Source organism: Callithrix jacchus, chromosome 17 (genome assembly GCF_049354715.1).
Source record: "Callithrix jacchus isolate 240 chromosome 17, calJac240_pri, whole genome shotgun sequence".
NCBI lineage: Eukaryota > Metazoa > Chordata > Mammalia > Primates > Cebidae > Callithrix > Callithrix jacchus.
This window is the reverse complement of record NC_133518.1, coordinates 57068842-57083022: the sequence shown is the minus strand read 5'-3', so window position 1 is coordinate 57083022 and position 14181 is coordinate 57068842. Positions and strand designations below refer to the sequence as shown.

The following is a 14181-nucleotide window of genomic DNA, read 5'->3' as shown; positions in this document are numbered from 1 at the left end:
TAAATAGAATATTTAGCCACTTTAAACTGCTTATCATAAGGTTCTGAAACAATTATTTTTAGAAATGTCGTGAAAACCCATTTTTGCTATTTTATTTAATGGAAATCAATCTGGTCTTGATGTCTATAGGAACAGACTATAAGGAAAGCATTGCTATAATTGTGTATAAAAAAAGTCCTGCTTCTTTAGGAGAAAAGCATGGCATCTGTATATATATGTACACACCCACCTGCCCCCACACACACAGTTATGGAATTGATCTGTAAAGCCTTCTCTAAAATATTCCCTAAGATAAAGAATGAGGAATTCTTTATGTATAAAAAATATGACTTCTAAGAATGGTTAAAGAGAAAAGATAAACTATGACTTCTAGGAATGATTAAAGAGAAAAAATGTACAAAATGAAATAAAGTCATTTAGTTTAGTACTTTTTCTGCCATGTGTGGTGTTAATACACACACTTGTATCAGTTAACTTTGCTCTGGAAGTCATCACAGACAGAACTCTGGGCAGAGAATTACTTTACTTACCACTTAATCTGCTATACCAATGAAAGAATGGCTTACTTAAGACCAGTATGAACTTCATTCAACATTGAGCTGATTTAAAAAAAAAAATTAGCCAGATATACGACTTTATGGTTCCTTAATAGAGCTTTTGTTTTCTAATTTTTTAAAGACTCTAATGGTTTTATTTTCCAAATGTGATTTTGGTATTCTTACTCATCAAGTTTTTTATTGAGCTGAAGTTATACCAGTTCTTACTAAGTGATATTTCTTTTCATATGCTGTTAAGATACTATTGGATAACTTTCCTATGTATCTGCGTAAGGGCTTTATCTGCTGATAAGCTGGGCTGGAAAATATGTTTTGTTTTTGCCCAAATTATTAGCTGGTTGAGCCACCCGTAGCTGTATTTGTTCTGAAGAGGAGTTGAGACCAAGCCCATAGCCAGGGTATTCAGCCAGTGATGAAGATATACAGTATATACATTCCATAGATTCTTAGTGAAACTCTTTGAAAGAAAATGTTTCTATTAATGCAGTATTACTGGCCATCTAACCAAACTCCAAAATGATTAACTGATAAGTGTGTGTGTAATTTTATTTTGCCGCTATAATATAAATCTTTAAATTATTAATATTATAACAGAGATCACTACCAGTTTGTTCACATTCTTTCCTTTAACCATGAATCAATGAATTAAATTTTAAGAAATTCTTAACGAACTGAAGGTATTGTCAATGCAAAATGAATACTTTAGATTTGGAAAAACATGTTACAGAGCAGTTGAATTAATACTGTCTTGTAGCAGTTGAAATAATGAAATAAGGCTTAAACAGTTGAAATAATGAAATAATGCTTAAACTGGAACCAGTATGCATATTAAAAATGAGTTAAAATGAAGGAAAACTGGAGGAAAACCACAGAACACACAGACTGCAAAATTTTTTTTCTTTAAATGTTAATATTTTGCCAAAGAGGAGTCCATGTGAAATCTGTATACATTTCATTTCTCCCAAAATGCAGAGATTTGAAACCTATTTTGAGACAAGTCTTGGGCTTGGGTTGCACCTGAAACCTGATTTCTTTCTAAAGAACCACATGTTAAAAGCAGAGGCCTTCAGTGGTTCACAGAAGACCCAGTCCCCCTAAGGCCTAGGAAACTGGATTCTCTTCCAGCTCTTTATAGAGTGTAAAACATAACAGAAGATGATTTTGGAGTGCCCCTCGGGCATACCATAACAAGGACCTCGATTATAAGTCATCTTCAAGAAAGAACTTCTCTAGCTAGTCAGGTCCCACTTGGGGACACCTAGCCTCAGGAAACACGAAAGCTCCTTGCTGGCCCAGTCCAGGTGAGATGCCTCCTACACAGAGGTGTCCCTTGCGCTCCAGTAAAGGCAGTTATACCCGGTGCTTGGTCCTCTGCCTGGGGCTGTAGGCTCTGAGCCAGACCTGGTTGCTGCATGCATGTTTTCACAACTTAATGCTCTAATTCAACAAATAAGAATATTTTGCACCTGACAATGATTCACACCCTGACTTGATAAAAGCTATTCTGAAAGCAGCTGAATGCATTAATTCATTGAATCTTCAACCAACCTTTCCCTAGGAGAAAAATGAGAAAACCAAGTTTAAGGTTTAGTCAGAGTTTTCCAATCCTGTGCTAAGCTTCTTGCTCCTTCCGATACTTCAAGCCACATCCTCAGAATATAAGCAAACTTATTTTAGGAAGGGAAAAGTGAAACTTGGAGATAAAGTTTGTCATAGAGGAGTGAAGGATTTATTGTTAGAATGGGAAGAGGAGCCTGTGCTAGAGCATTGTCCTCATGAAATCACTTGTTTGACAAATGATCTACTATGGAAGACTGGACAGTGGAATTTCTGGGATTGTGGGGAAAACAGCCCCTTTTAAACTTTGGTCTAATGAAAAATACCTGGGAGAACCCAGGCCTCCCAAACTCCTTGGTCTTAAGGTTTCTTTTCACTATAAGCTTTGAAAGTTTTCCTGTTGAGTTTATTGAAGGAATTTTGTCAATAATAATAATTCATGATTATTTTCTGAGAATTATATATTTTACAGAATTTTAAGTGTTGATTTCTACCTTAGGGATATGTGTGTGTGTTTTTTATTATTTGTGCATTTTACTATGTGTGACTTTTGGAGTTAAATTAATTTAGCAGTTTATTTCCATGAAGACTGTTTGAAAGCATATAATTATTAGTTATAGCTTTTACACCATTACACAAGTCCTTTTTTTCTTCATTTTTTTACATCTTTTTATCTAATTCTTTAGTTTCTACTAAAGGTGTCATATTTTATAATACTTTAGAAAATTTATGAAGTTAATATAAAGAGTATGTCATTAATCTGGTAGTTGCACTGTTCTGTCTCTTTACAACAAATCCCTCTGCGATATAATGGAATGTAGATTCATCTTGATTTCAGGTTCAGTTATAAGCAGGAACTTAACACTTAGTAAAAAGTTTATTTATTATGAATCCCTTGAAGATCTTTTTAAGATGTTGCTTATGTGCTTATAAACTGCTTCCCATTAATTGTCATCTTTTAAAAGCTGGAAGACTTTCATTAAAGTCTAGATTTGGAAAATATTTAATACTGTTCCTGGAAAGAAAGAAATATCTAAAAATATTAAACCATGGTGCTAAAGACAGTGTTAATATATTAAAGTTTGAGAGTGGGAAATATTTTCCGTCATCAATAAGCATCCATAGAATAGGACATTTTTTATTTTCATTAAAAACATTTATAATTTTTATATCCTGAAAAGTAAATTCTAATTAGATTTTAATATTAAAAGTCAATAGCTATTAAAAATTAGACATTAATGAACTAGATTTATCCAAGGGCCACCACAAAACAAGTCCAGCCTGTTTTAAAAATTAAGGCTTTTTTCAGGTAAAGAAGGCCCATGTGATGTCATGAACTCTAAATAACTGTGGTTTCTAGTTGAGTTTAGATCTCAGCATTGCCCCACCAACAAATTGTTTAACAGTTTTCTCAATTTTAAAATGAGGCGATCATAATTTCTCCTTGGGGCTCTTATGCATGTTAAGAAGTTAATGGACATTAATACAATGTCCAGCATGTAATAAATAACTAATAAGTGTCTGTGTTTATTATCGCAGTTATTAAAACTACGTAGCACTTTAATTTTGTTGGTATAAAAGCAGTGTGCTTGCAGGCAGTTCCTCATGCATCAGAGTAGTGCATTCACCTGTCAAGGCCAAAGTAGAGTTCATTTTGTGTAACCTAAAAGTATGATTTGATGTACTTAGCAATCCATGAAGAAGCAAAATAGAGTTTTCATGGAAAAATGTGTGTTCTGCTACACAATTTTAGTGAAATAAAAAGACCCTAGTACTGCACCCTTTCCCCACATGGGAGGGTAAATAGTAGAAGCTCCAATTCTTAACTACTTCCCCGGCGCCGCCTTAATAATGGAGTAGTACACCCTACCTTGATAAAAGCTATTCTGAAAGCAACTGCATTTATTTTACCTCCTGTGCTATTTGCGGAGAAGAGCTGAACAGTAGTTTGTTTTGCCTGGAATGAACTACTTTATGAATTTTAATGTGTGATATAATATTAAAAGCTAAACCAGGATTAAAGAAGATTTTTTTTGTACTAAGCTAAAATAGTACTTAGTAGAATGAGGTATAAAAGATTTTTGTTTCCATTTTTACCTGGGGAAAAATTCAGCTTTCATATTTTTGAAAAGCTGTCCAAGTCAGTTTCCCTTAAGCAATGGCTTGTGTTTGGGGGGGAAAAATGTGATTCTAGAATTCTAATAGCTTATCTGTGATAAGATGCATATCTGGGCCAACAAGATGGTAAAGAAGAGCTTTTCTAAATATTTTTTAAATGAGTAATACAGAGACACTTTCTAACTTTGTAATTGTTCAAGTTTTACCCTCACGTTCTTTTTTTAAAGAAAATGTTTCTTGTATACTTTTTCACTTTTATTTTGATTGTGCTGGCTACTAGGAAATCATTTTTTAAGACAGTATTTAGAATTCTTGCTTTTTGATTGTAATTGCTTTATAATAATACAGAAAAATTAACCGAAGGAGTTTTTAGAAACAGAGTCACAGGGTTGAAACAAATGATTATAGCCCATCTCAAAGATAAATTCTTAAACATCATTTTTACAAAAGAATGAAAATTATTTTAAAAACAGATTGCAACACCAACTTTCCAAAGCTTGTTCTTTTAACTGTTGCTTGGCAGATTGCTACCAAGGATCTGTTTCTTCAGTGCCCTGGACTTGGTGCCCCCATTTCCATAACATTCAATTTTCAAAGCGATTGAAATGGCTTTTCTTTTCTCTTTCATTTAAGCAGTGAGAAAAAATAGGTATTAAAAAGGACCCCATGGGGTGATCAAATCTATCCTTCTGCCTCAAAGCAAGACCACCCCAGAGCAAAGTTTCCAGTCTCACTAAAGCAACTTTGTAGGCAATTTATGGTAATGCCTTAACTCTTCTGGCTCTTAAAGTGGTGTTTAGCAGATTATTGCTTCAAAGCCCTGTATGTATTCTAGTGGCCTCCAGTCATTAATACATCTCTATGAGTGTCCTTGCTTACTAGAGTCACAAAGCTAGAAGGAGAACTCTGGAGAGGAGGCAGAGGAGGCCCAATCTCTGGTCACCTGTCCTGCCTTACCTGCTGTGTCCTCTTCAGGCCTGCGGGCCAACTATTTCCCAGCATTATCTTTTCCATACTTGGAAAGGTGAAATTATGGTGGAAGCATCTACCTACTTTCTCAAGATAAGCAAGAGGTGAATTATTTTGCTAATTAGCTAGAAATTAGTATTCAGCAGGCACATTTTAAAGGGGACTCCTATTTATGCTTTAAGTACGGAGAATTGAATCATCAAATATTTTAGGAACAGAATAAAATAAATCTTAAAGACCTGCGGCTTGACTCAAAGGCTGTATCATTAAAGCCAAAAAAAATCATTTGTTTATTCTGCAGTGTACTTCATTTTCTGTTTCATGGTTTACGTGGGAAATTGTCCAAGATGGTAAGTTTCTAGAGGATAGAAACCCGGGTTGTGTAAAGTACCGAAAGAAATGAGTCCCTTAAGGTATCAGTTTGCTGGAAGAAACATGGTTTTGTATCTGTAGTAATTTTTCATTTATATTTTCATCAGTTTCCCAGTAAAAAATCAGCTACATGGTTTTTATGTAAATTTTTCAGGCTAGTTCATACTATTGCATAATAAAAAATAAATTTGGAGTTTTAAAAATGAATAGAAGTAAATTTTGAAGTTGAGATTTGATTTCTTCCCCTAAAATTTTGTGGCATTTTCCTGCAGATATCTGCTTATCACTATTACCAAAGGCATTGATACTGATTTTTCACTCAAGATTGTACTTTTTGAATATATTAGTAAGGTCACTGATTATATATTTTATGACACAGGAATATTTTGTTAAATGTTGTGAAACATTATCTTACTGTCTGGTTTCACAAGTCAAAAGGAAATAGTTATATACAGGGGTGGCAGGAAAAGATGAAATAATTATACAGAACAGCTTGGACATGCACGTGTAAAATGCAACCAGCCTTTACGATAATTAAGCAAGGCACTCTACCTGCTTCATGGATGGATAGAAGATTTAAATATGCAGTTCTGCAAATGGCTTTGTTATGGAAGATTTTTAAAATGAAACATAAGAGGAAGATGCATAAAAATAGCCTAAAATTAAAAAGGCCATACTATGTAATTGCTATTAGTGATACAATTGTCTATTAGGCACTGGGCAACCAGTGAAGATACAGCACTGTGCATTATGATTTTAATTGTGAATTTCCTTTGTTAGGATTGCAACGGAAGGTAATTGGACACAATTAGTTTAGGGTTTTCAAGTCTTTGAAACTATTTCGTTTTCCAGAAAACTTACTTTATGGCATTATAATTCCTAGTTGTCAGCTGGCAGTTGCTGTCATATTACGGATGCAATCACCTGTGACAATATGACTTCCTTAACTTAAGCAATCTGATCTCAGGGCAATAACTATTGTTGAATGACTGCACTGTTGATCACCTTGATCATAAAAGGAGCAACAGTGTCCAGTTTGGATGCTGAGCCTGAGAAGCTTCAAAACAATTTAGCCAATGAAAAATGACAGCCATGTTCAAAATGTTTTGTAGGTGAAAACAGCTACTATTGCCACTGAGAGGAATGGGAAACCAGAGAACAATACCATGAACATTAATGCTTCCATTTATGATGAGATTCAGCAGGAAATGAAGCGCGCTAAAGTGTCTCAAGCACTGTTTGCAAAGGTTGCAGCAACCAAAAGCCAGGTAAGAGCCTCTGTTAGGCATTGAGAATGTTTATCTGTGTTGCCTGTGGAATTTTCATTAAAAGGAATGTGTATTTTCAGTATGAACTTGCATCACGGAGAGGCCTCTGTGTTTAGGATTATTTCCGGAGCTCTAAAATGAAATATATTCAAATTCAGGTTATAGGCACTTGGTTTTGTTTTTTCTAATAGCCACTTCCCAGACCAAGGATTTTATAGTAAATCCCCAAGTCAGTTAAGAGTTATTTTGAGAAAGATACCATAATGCCTAGTAAGTTTCTCAGTTTGGTGTGTTGTTGTGGACTGAATCATCGGAATCACTATTATTTCATTATTGCTTAGTAGATCTTGACTTTTTTTCCTACGAAAATACTGCAGAACTTTACACAGTTTCTTCTGTTCCAGTTCAGCCATCTAGTGTGGCATTGGTGGTATAGTGGTGAGCGCTCAGTTCAGCTGTCTGCACCTATTAGGTGCACTTATTAATACAAACTGGCACACACACACGCACCTTTGCATATTAATGATTTTAACTTTCTATAGATGTCTACATGACACACAGATTGATTACAATTACAAGTTGTCCAACTCTGATGAATTACAGTTGAATAGACTTGAATTGGAAAAGTTGTAAATTTCTACCAAATTAAATAACAGAAGGATAAACAGTATAGTCTTTTATGAGCATAATTGTCATATATTAATAATTTGCGTTCATCAAAAGTAGAATCATCTACATGAACATACTTACAGTTACCTATAAACCCTTCTCCAAAGCCAAAGATACTCCTTAAAGGACCAGAAGAACACTAAACTCTCTTCCCCTTTGAAAAAGGATTTGATAACACTATCAAGGTGAGATTTAGAGGCAAATAGGGGCTCCAGGTAAGATTTAAACAACTTGAAATGTTACACAAGTATATTTTCATTATAATTAATGAATCCTCTTTTATAAAACAGCCTGGCTGTTGTCAACTTCTGATAAAATATACAATTATGGGAGTATTTATAATTGATATATTTGTAACATAGTATCTTTTCAGATTTTCCTAAACTTTTACTCTGTCGACATTTATAGTGTTACTTGACAGGAGTTTTGCTTTAGAAGAATGTTGTTCTTGTTTAAGTTATAGGCTTGATGAAATACTTAAGGGATATCTTGGAAATGTTATATAAAAATGATTAAACTCAAGCTGTGGACTGTAAAAATTATAGCTTTATAGGCCACATGCCTGCCTACCCTTCAATCACTGTCAAAGTGATAATTTCTACAATAATATGTTTCTTTTATTGTGAGATTCTAAACATCAAGTGCTGTTTAAACATTAAACTGAATTGTTTATGTTAGTGCTGTACTCAGCGTGTCATACATCAGGCCACCGTAATCTCTCATGGAATGTAAAATTCTGTCATGAATCATGGCTTGTATATCGGAAATTACTGTAATTTTGATTGGAAATTACAGGGCTCTTGAAATGTTTCTAATTATGATAGAATGTTAGAGCCGCTTTAAACCTGTGTGCTTCTTCAGATGTCTTCATTTACATGCCAAGACTACGCATTAAAGAGAAATGTCCTGGTCTCACTTTACCCTCCCGCCCACCTACTTGCCCACCCCACACATCTTTGTTTTGGCTATTTAGTCTGATTATGATGAGGATCTCATATTTAAATATATATTATCTTGCCTTTCTTTCTGATTCTGCATTTTTGTTCTGACCTGTCCAATCATCAATGATAATCACACTGCATTCCCACTTTACCCAAATCTCCGAAATGGAGAAACTAGACATGTATTATTATAATAGACGTTAGCATTAAAACAAAAATTAAAATTAAAACTTTTTAATAACCGTATTTAGTTGTCTGTCACCTGTCATTCAATTCAATCTACCCCCCACCCCGCCACCACTTTTCTTTCTGTTCCCTGTGATTGTTAGGTCCTTTGCTATCTTTGACTTCATCCTTTTAAATGGTACCCCAGGTTCTCCCAGTCCTGGGCTGAGTTACTGATTTTGGAGCTATTTAGACAGTAGCAGGAATCGGCTGATAATGTCATGTAGGTGATGTTCTAAGCCATTTTAAACATCCCTGCCCTTTGTACTCTGTCCTACACAGCTCCTCATGGGTCTCTATTTCAGCAATGTCAGTAAGCAACTTCAAGCATCTTCTGTGGTGGTGTGTTTTCCAAAACCCCAAAAGCTCTTAGCTAGGTCCTCATTACTGGTTGAGAGAAAGTTAAAGGAGCCAACTGTGGGCTATAGGAGTCAAGCAGACTATTAACTTCATTCCCTTGGTTAGTTGTTCTCAACTTCTGACTTACTCTAAGGTCCTAATAGGGCATCTTTGTAGTCTTGTCTTAGTTGTTCAGTTTAATGTTAGCACTACCCTGTTCATGAAAATATGTACAAAGATAGTTGATTGCTTAAAAAATGAGACAATCCAAAACCTGTGTGAATCACTAATAAAGGAGACCTGACTTAATCGGGAAAAGTGGCCATTTGCTTAGCTTCTGTTCACATGCTATGTTTTGTGAAGGAAACAGTAAAACCAAAAAAAAAACCTTCAAATCAGACTGACTTTTATAATGGTCAAATTTTTGCACTTCTAAAGTATATAGATTTAGGCCTCAGATATGTGTGTCAGATTTAGGCCCCCAAGACAAAGTGTGTGTGAAGCAGGAAGAACCAGACTCACTTCTGTCTCAGCTCATCGACTTCCATCTGCTTCTGTGTCTTGCCCTGGTTGTCTGGGTTGACTTAACCATTATGTTTTTTGTGCTAGACCCTATCATGTATTATAGATTATCTACATTAATTTAGTAACCTGTGAGCTATTATTTTCTTCATTTACACATGAGAGTTTCTTAACTAATAAATATAGCAGAGCCCACTCCAAATTCTTCGCATTTCTCCAGTTTTAGACTGTCTTCAGGGTTCAAGGCAGCGTCACCACTGAAGTAATACCCTGCTCTGGGGAAGAGGAATTAGGGATAGTGGACTTACTGATAGTAGAAACAGTGAGGGCTTTCCTTTCTTCATTGACATTCATGGAACACAAGGTTCTTACCAACACAGAGCTTTCAGAATCCAGACTTTATCATAGGAGGTAGGTGTACACGGTGGAGGAGTCAAAGGAGACCAGCTCTGATCCATGCTGTGTCATTGGTGCTACAATACTGGGAAATTTTAACTTTTGAACCCAGGTTTCTCTTAACATAGAAGGTCACATGCTGCAATGTATGCAAAAGAGCTTTTAAATTATATAGCTACTATACCCAAATGGTAACATTTTATAATGTGCTAAGCAAGAGGTTCAGTCCTCCAAGTGGATGAGAGATTATTTATCATGTATTTATGTATCATAAATACCTTCCATTTTAAAAGGTAAAGCATGCTCTGCAGTGACTAATGCACAAAGTATTTTCAGTAAAAGAAACCAACTCATGTGGATTCCACCATTTCACATGTATTGTCTCTTCAATGAATAATAGATATGGAATTGTTTTTAACTCTAATAGAAATGTCTGAATAAAATATGCAAGTAAAAACTGAAGGTGGGCTACTTTTTCTTCTTGGTTAGGAAAGCAGGCTAATGCAAACTTTAAAAAGATGATAAGCTTTAAACATAATGTGAATAGCTACAAATGAATACACTTTATATTCTGGGTATTCAAATAAGCAGCAGTTTTTCCAAGTGAATCATATTGGAATTTTATCAAACATTTAGTCTGATAACATTCAAATAATTAGGAGACCAGAATTTGCTAATTTTACTGTTTAAAAAAAATAGTTGATTTGGGTAATAACCATTACGGTATCAAGGTTCAGTTACTGTTCATTGGTTATAGTGTTTTCATATGGGAGATGGAAATGGAATTTTTTTCCTTAATGGTGGCAGATGTTGGAATCTAATTTTATTCCACAGCAAACCCCTTGAGAGCCCTGAGACTTAAGGTGTGTGTCCAGCAAGGGGACATTAGCAGCACTGTAGGCCTTGCCTTGTACACTGAATTGTTACATTGATTTTCATGTTTGTGTTGGTGGAGCCTGCAGATACAGTACTGCAGTAAGAGAGTAAAGGGCTTTCACAGAGCCATGCTGCATCATCACTTGTGCTTAGAAAATGATTTCCTCTAGTGGTCTATTGAACAACATATTTATTTTGGGCAAAGCAACTAGCCGATGAAAATTCTATTTGACTAACATGCTTTCGATATAATATTTTACAGTCTCTGAGTTGTAGTACTTTCTGACTGCTACAACTTTGGCTGATTAATAGGTATGCTTTTTAATACTAAAAAAAGAGCATTTCTGACTCTCCAGAAATAGCGTGACTAATAGAAGAGACCAAATAATTTAAAGCCTTCTCTGTCATCTACTTTTCAGTTGCTTTTGTTTGTCATTGAGATTCAGGGCCCCTAGGATGAGAGAGAGGGAAAAAAGGAAGAAAGAAAAAGAATACTTCCATTTTCCTTAGGTTTGCAGGTGAACGAAAACATCATTCTGACCTTTATGTTGGGAAATTCTCACATGGTAATGAATGTCTTAAGTGTAAGTAAGACATATGTCACAAATCACTGGGGCTAGAAATAGGGCTAAAATATAATTTTCATTGCTGAAAATAGATCTATAGTGACAAAATCCAGGAATAAAATTATGGAACCATTGACATTGCATTCTCTATGCTAGCGTGCTAGTGCAGGCATCTTTTATTTTGTTAGAATTAAATTACGCTTCAGTTTTTAACTTTGTGCTGATTAATTCTTTTGGAATGTTCATGTAACAGACTTTGCTCCAACAGTTCACCTATGTAGCCTCCTATTTAAGACACACAGGAGGCCTGCAGATTTGAGAATCATGGTTTCTGTTATTCCCAGTGCTACACCCTTTTCGTAGCAGTCTGTGGGATCTCTACTTTGTGACCTAACAGCCCCTTTCCTTGGCCAAACAAAGCTTTCTTCAGTCACTCTCTAAAAAGAGAACTACCCCTTTGCATGTTCTCCATCTAAATGTGGAGGACACCCTGAAGGGGATATAGCTTCGGTTTCCCTGGACCCATTTTCCTGGAAGAGGAAGAGGCAAGAGAAGTATTTGTGGGGAAAACAAGAAGAGACGTAAAATGGGGAAAACAAGAAGAGATGTAAGATGCAGAGTGTGGTCCCTGCATCTCAGCAGGCTGCCAGTGTTAGTTTTAACACACATCTTTGGAGGTGCCTACGCTCCATTCTTGAGTAAGAAGGATGTGGATGGAATTCATCAGTCTCCTATTTAAGATGTTCTGTATTCGTAGCCATTTCTAAAAATCTCTTATGTCTTGATGTTAGGAATTAATATTGGGCTCAGTTTTCTAAATCACTGACCTATCTTTATATTTCTAGTTGAATGCCAAACAGGACTATTAAAATTAATGTCTTTAAATATTGACATAATCTAATAGTTTGGAGGTACATGATTGTATGTTATATGATTTTTTAAGAGCTGGTTAAATTTGTGAATCTGAATATGCATTGTTTTCAGATTTCTGCCTTCTAAAAATAAGTATGTTTGTTTTAGTATATCTAGGATTTGATCAATGCAGACCAGAATTATTAAGTGGAACAGTTGCTTACCTATCATATTTTTGGCTAAAAAGTCCTGTCAAGGGGTGATTTATCCCCTTGACACTTGGCATTATCTACTTTAGAACATGAACAGAAGATCTTTGGTTATCGTGTTGCTACTTTAAAATAATTTAAAATCTTCACCTTTCCCCCATAAATTTAGAATTGATTAACTGAAAGTCAAATATATTTTTCTCTTCGACCCACTTAATAAACTTAACTGTTATAAATATAGACATAACTCATTAAGCCTCATTTCTCCATCTTTAGAAGATGTCATAAGAAAATTTTTAGAACAGATTTGAAGAGAATTAATTTGTGAATGTTGAGCCAGCTTTAAAGAGGTTCATCATGTGAGGAAATAAAAGGAAGGTCGCTGCAAGTGGTTCCTTTACAGCAATCCAGCATATATATTCTGAAGCACGGCTGTGCCAACTATATATTCATAGAGCCTGCTTTAATCTGAGAGCACCTTTTATCCTAAAATGTTAGTATAAGCCGAAAAGGGTAAACTAAGAATATTCTATAACGTTTTCTGTTTTTGGAAGCTCTTCTATATTCAGTTTTGGCAGTTGAAGAGTTAGTTTTTCAGGACAGGTTCAGGCGTCTACAAAACATAGGGAAAACAGCAAACCAATGAGTTTTCACTCCTAACAGGAATTAATCTTAAAACTGAGTGTCATTAAGTTAAACTTATTACACAGCTATAACACTGATATAATCCTTTAACAATCTACCAAGTTAGAAGATGGTGCTTTTTCTCAAAAGTCTCAATAGTTGTCTTTTATGTTTTTGATAATATAGGTAGGTTTTATTTTAACTTTATCTTCTTTTTTCCCCACATGAGAAATGAAAATAAAGACCCTGTGAAATGAATGAGCTATGAAAATGCATTTATGCAAAATGACAATAGAAAAATAGCTCTGGAAGAAACTGTACCATTAAAATTTCACATCAATGAAAGGTGCTAAGAGAGGGATGGAAGAACTTAGGTTAGTAAAATGAATCTCATATAGAAATTTTCTGCCCTGCCAAGAGTGTCGATGTATCTTAAAAAGTAACCTTAGAGATTACTCATTTTTCTAAGTATACTTGTTATGCTTCTTGATATGTAACCCATTTGCTTGGCAGAATGGCACAAATCATAGATCACCCATTTAAAAATATGTATCTGTATTTTAAAGATTAGTGTACATATAACTATAATTTATAACTACATACTATGTAAAAATACAAGTTCCAAACCATTTATGGAATCAACATACAACTGTCAAATTGATGATTTTTTTTCTCTAAGTCTTAATCTACTTCTGTTGTATGTTAATAGAAAAATCTATTCTCCTTTGATTTTGTGATTCAACTATTCCAGTTGCCTTTGTATATTTTTTTTTAACAATTCCCTTTTCAACCAGGATGCTTCAGGAATTGGGTTTAAACACACTGTTTCATAAACTGCCAGCCTCCTCGGCCGCCTCAGTGCCTCTGATTCCGTAAATCAGATCATAGGCAGCATGCTGTCATATAATAAGGTGTCTGATCCTTATTACCAGTTTGTTGATGCACAGACTCCTTCAAATTGACCATTGCAACACATGGTTTCCCCTGAAACTAGCTGTGATAATTAGCGTGGTTCTAATGAGACAGAATGTCACTGATCTTGTGCTGAACTGTCGAGTATCGACGCTACGGATGGGAACTGTCAGAGCCTGCCATCTGTGACAGCGCTTGGCATATTCCAG

General features: G+C 35.1%; 1 protein-coding gene across 21 annotated transcripts in view; it reads left to right on the top strand.

Annotated features, from left to right (window-relative positions):
• SATB1 (SATB homeobox 1) overlaps window positions 1-14181 on the top strand; it is a 100336-nt gene that overhangs the window by 60196 nt on the left and 25959 nt on the right. For all 21 annotated transcript variants that reach the window (XM_078354378.1, XM_035278754.3, XM_078354372.1 and 18 more), the window contains one exon: window positions 6686-6841. In XM_078354378.1, the coding sequence (XP_078210504.1) occupies window positions 6686-6841 (156 nt within the window). The remainder of the gene's footprint in view (window positions 1-6685; window positions 6842-14181) is intronic.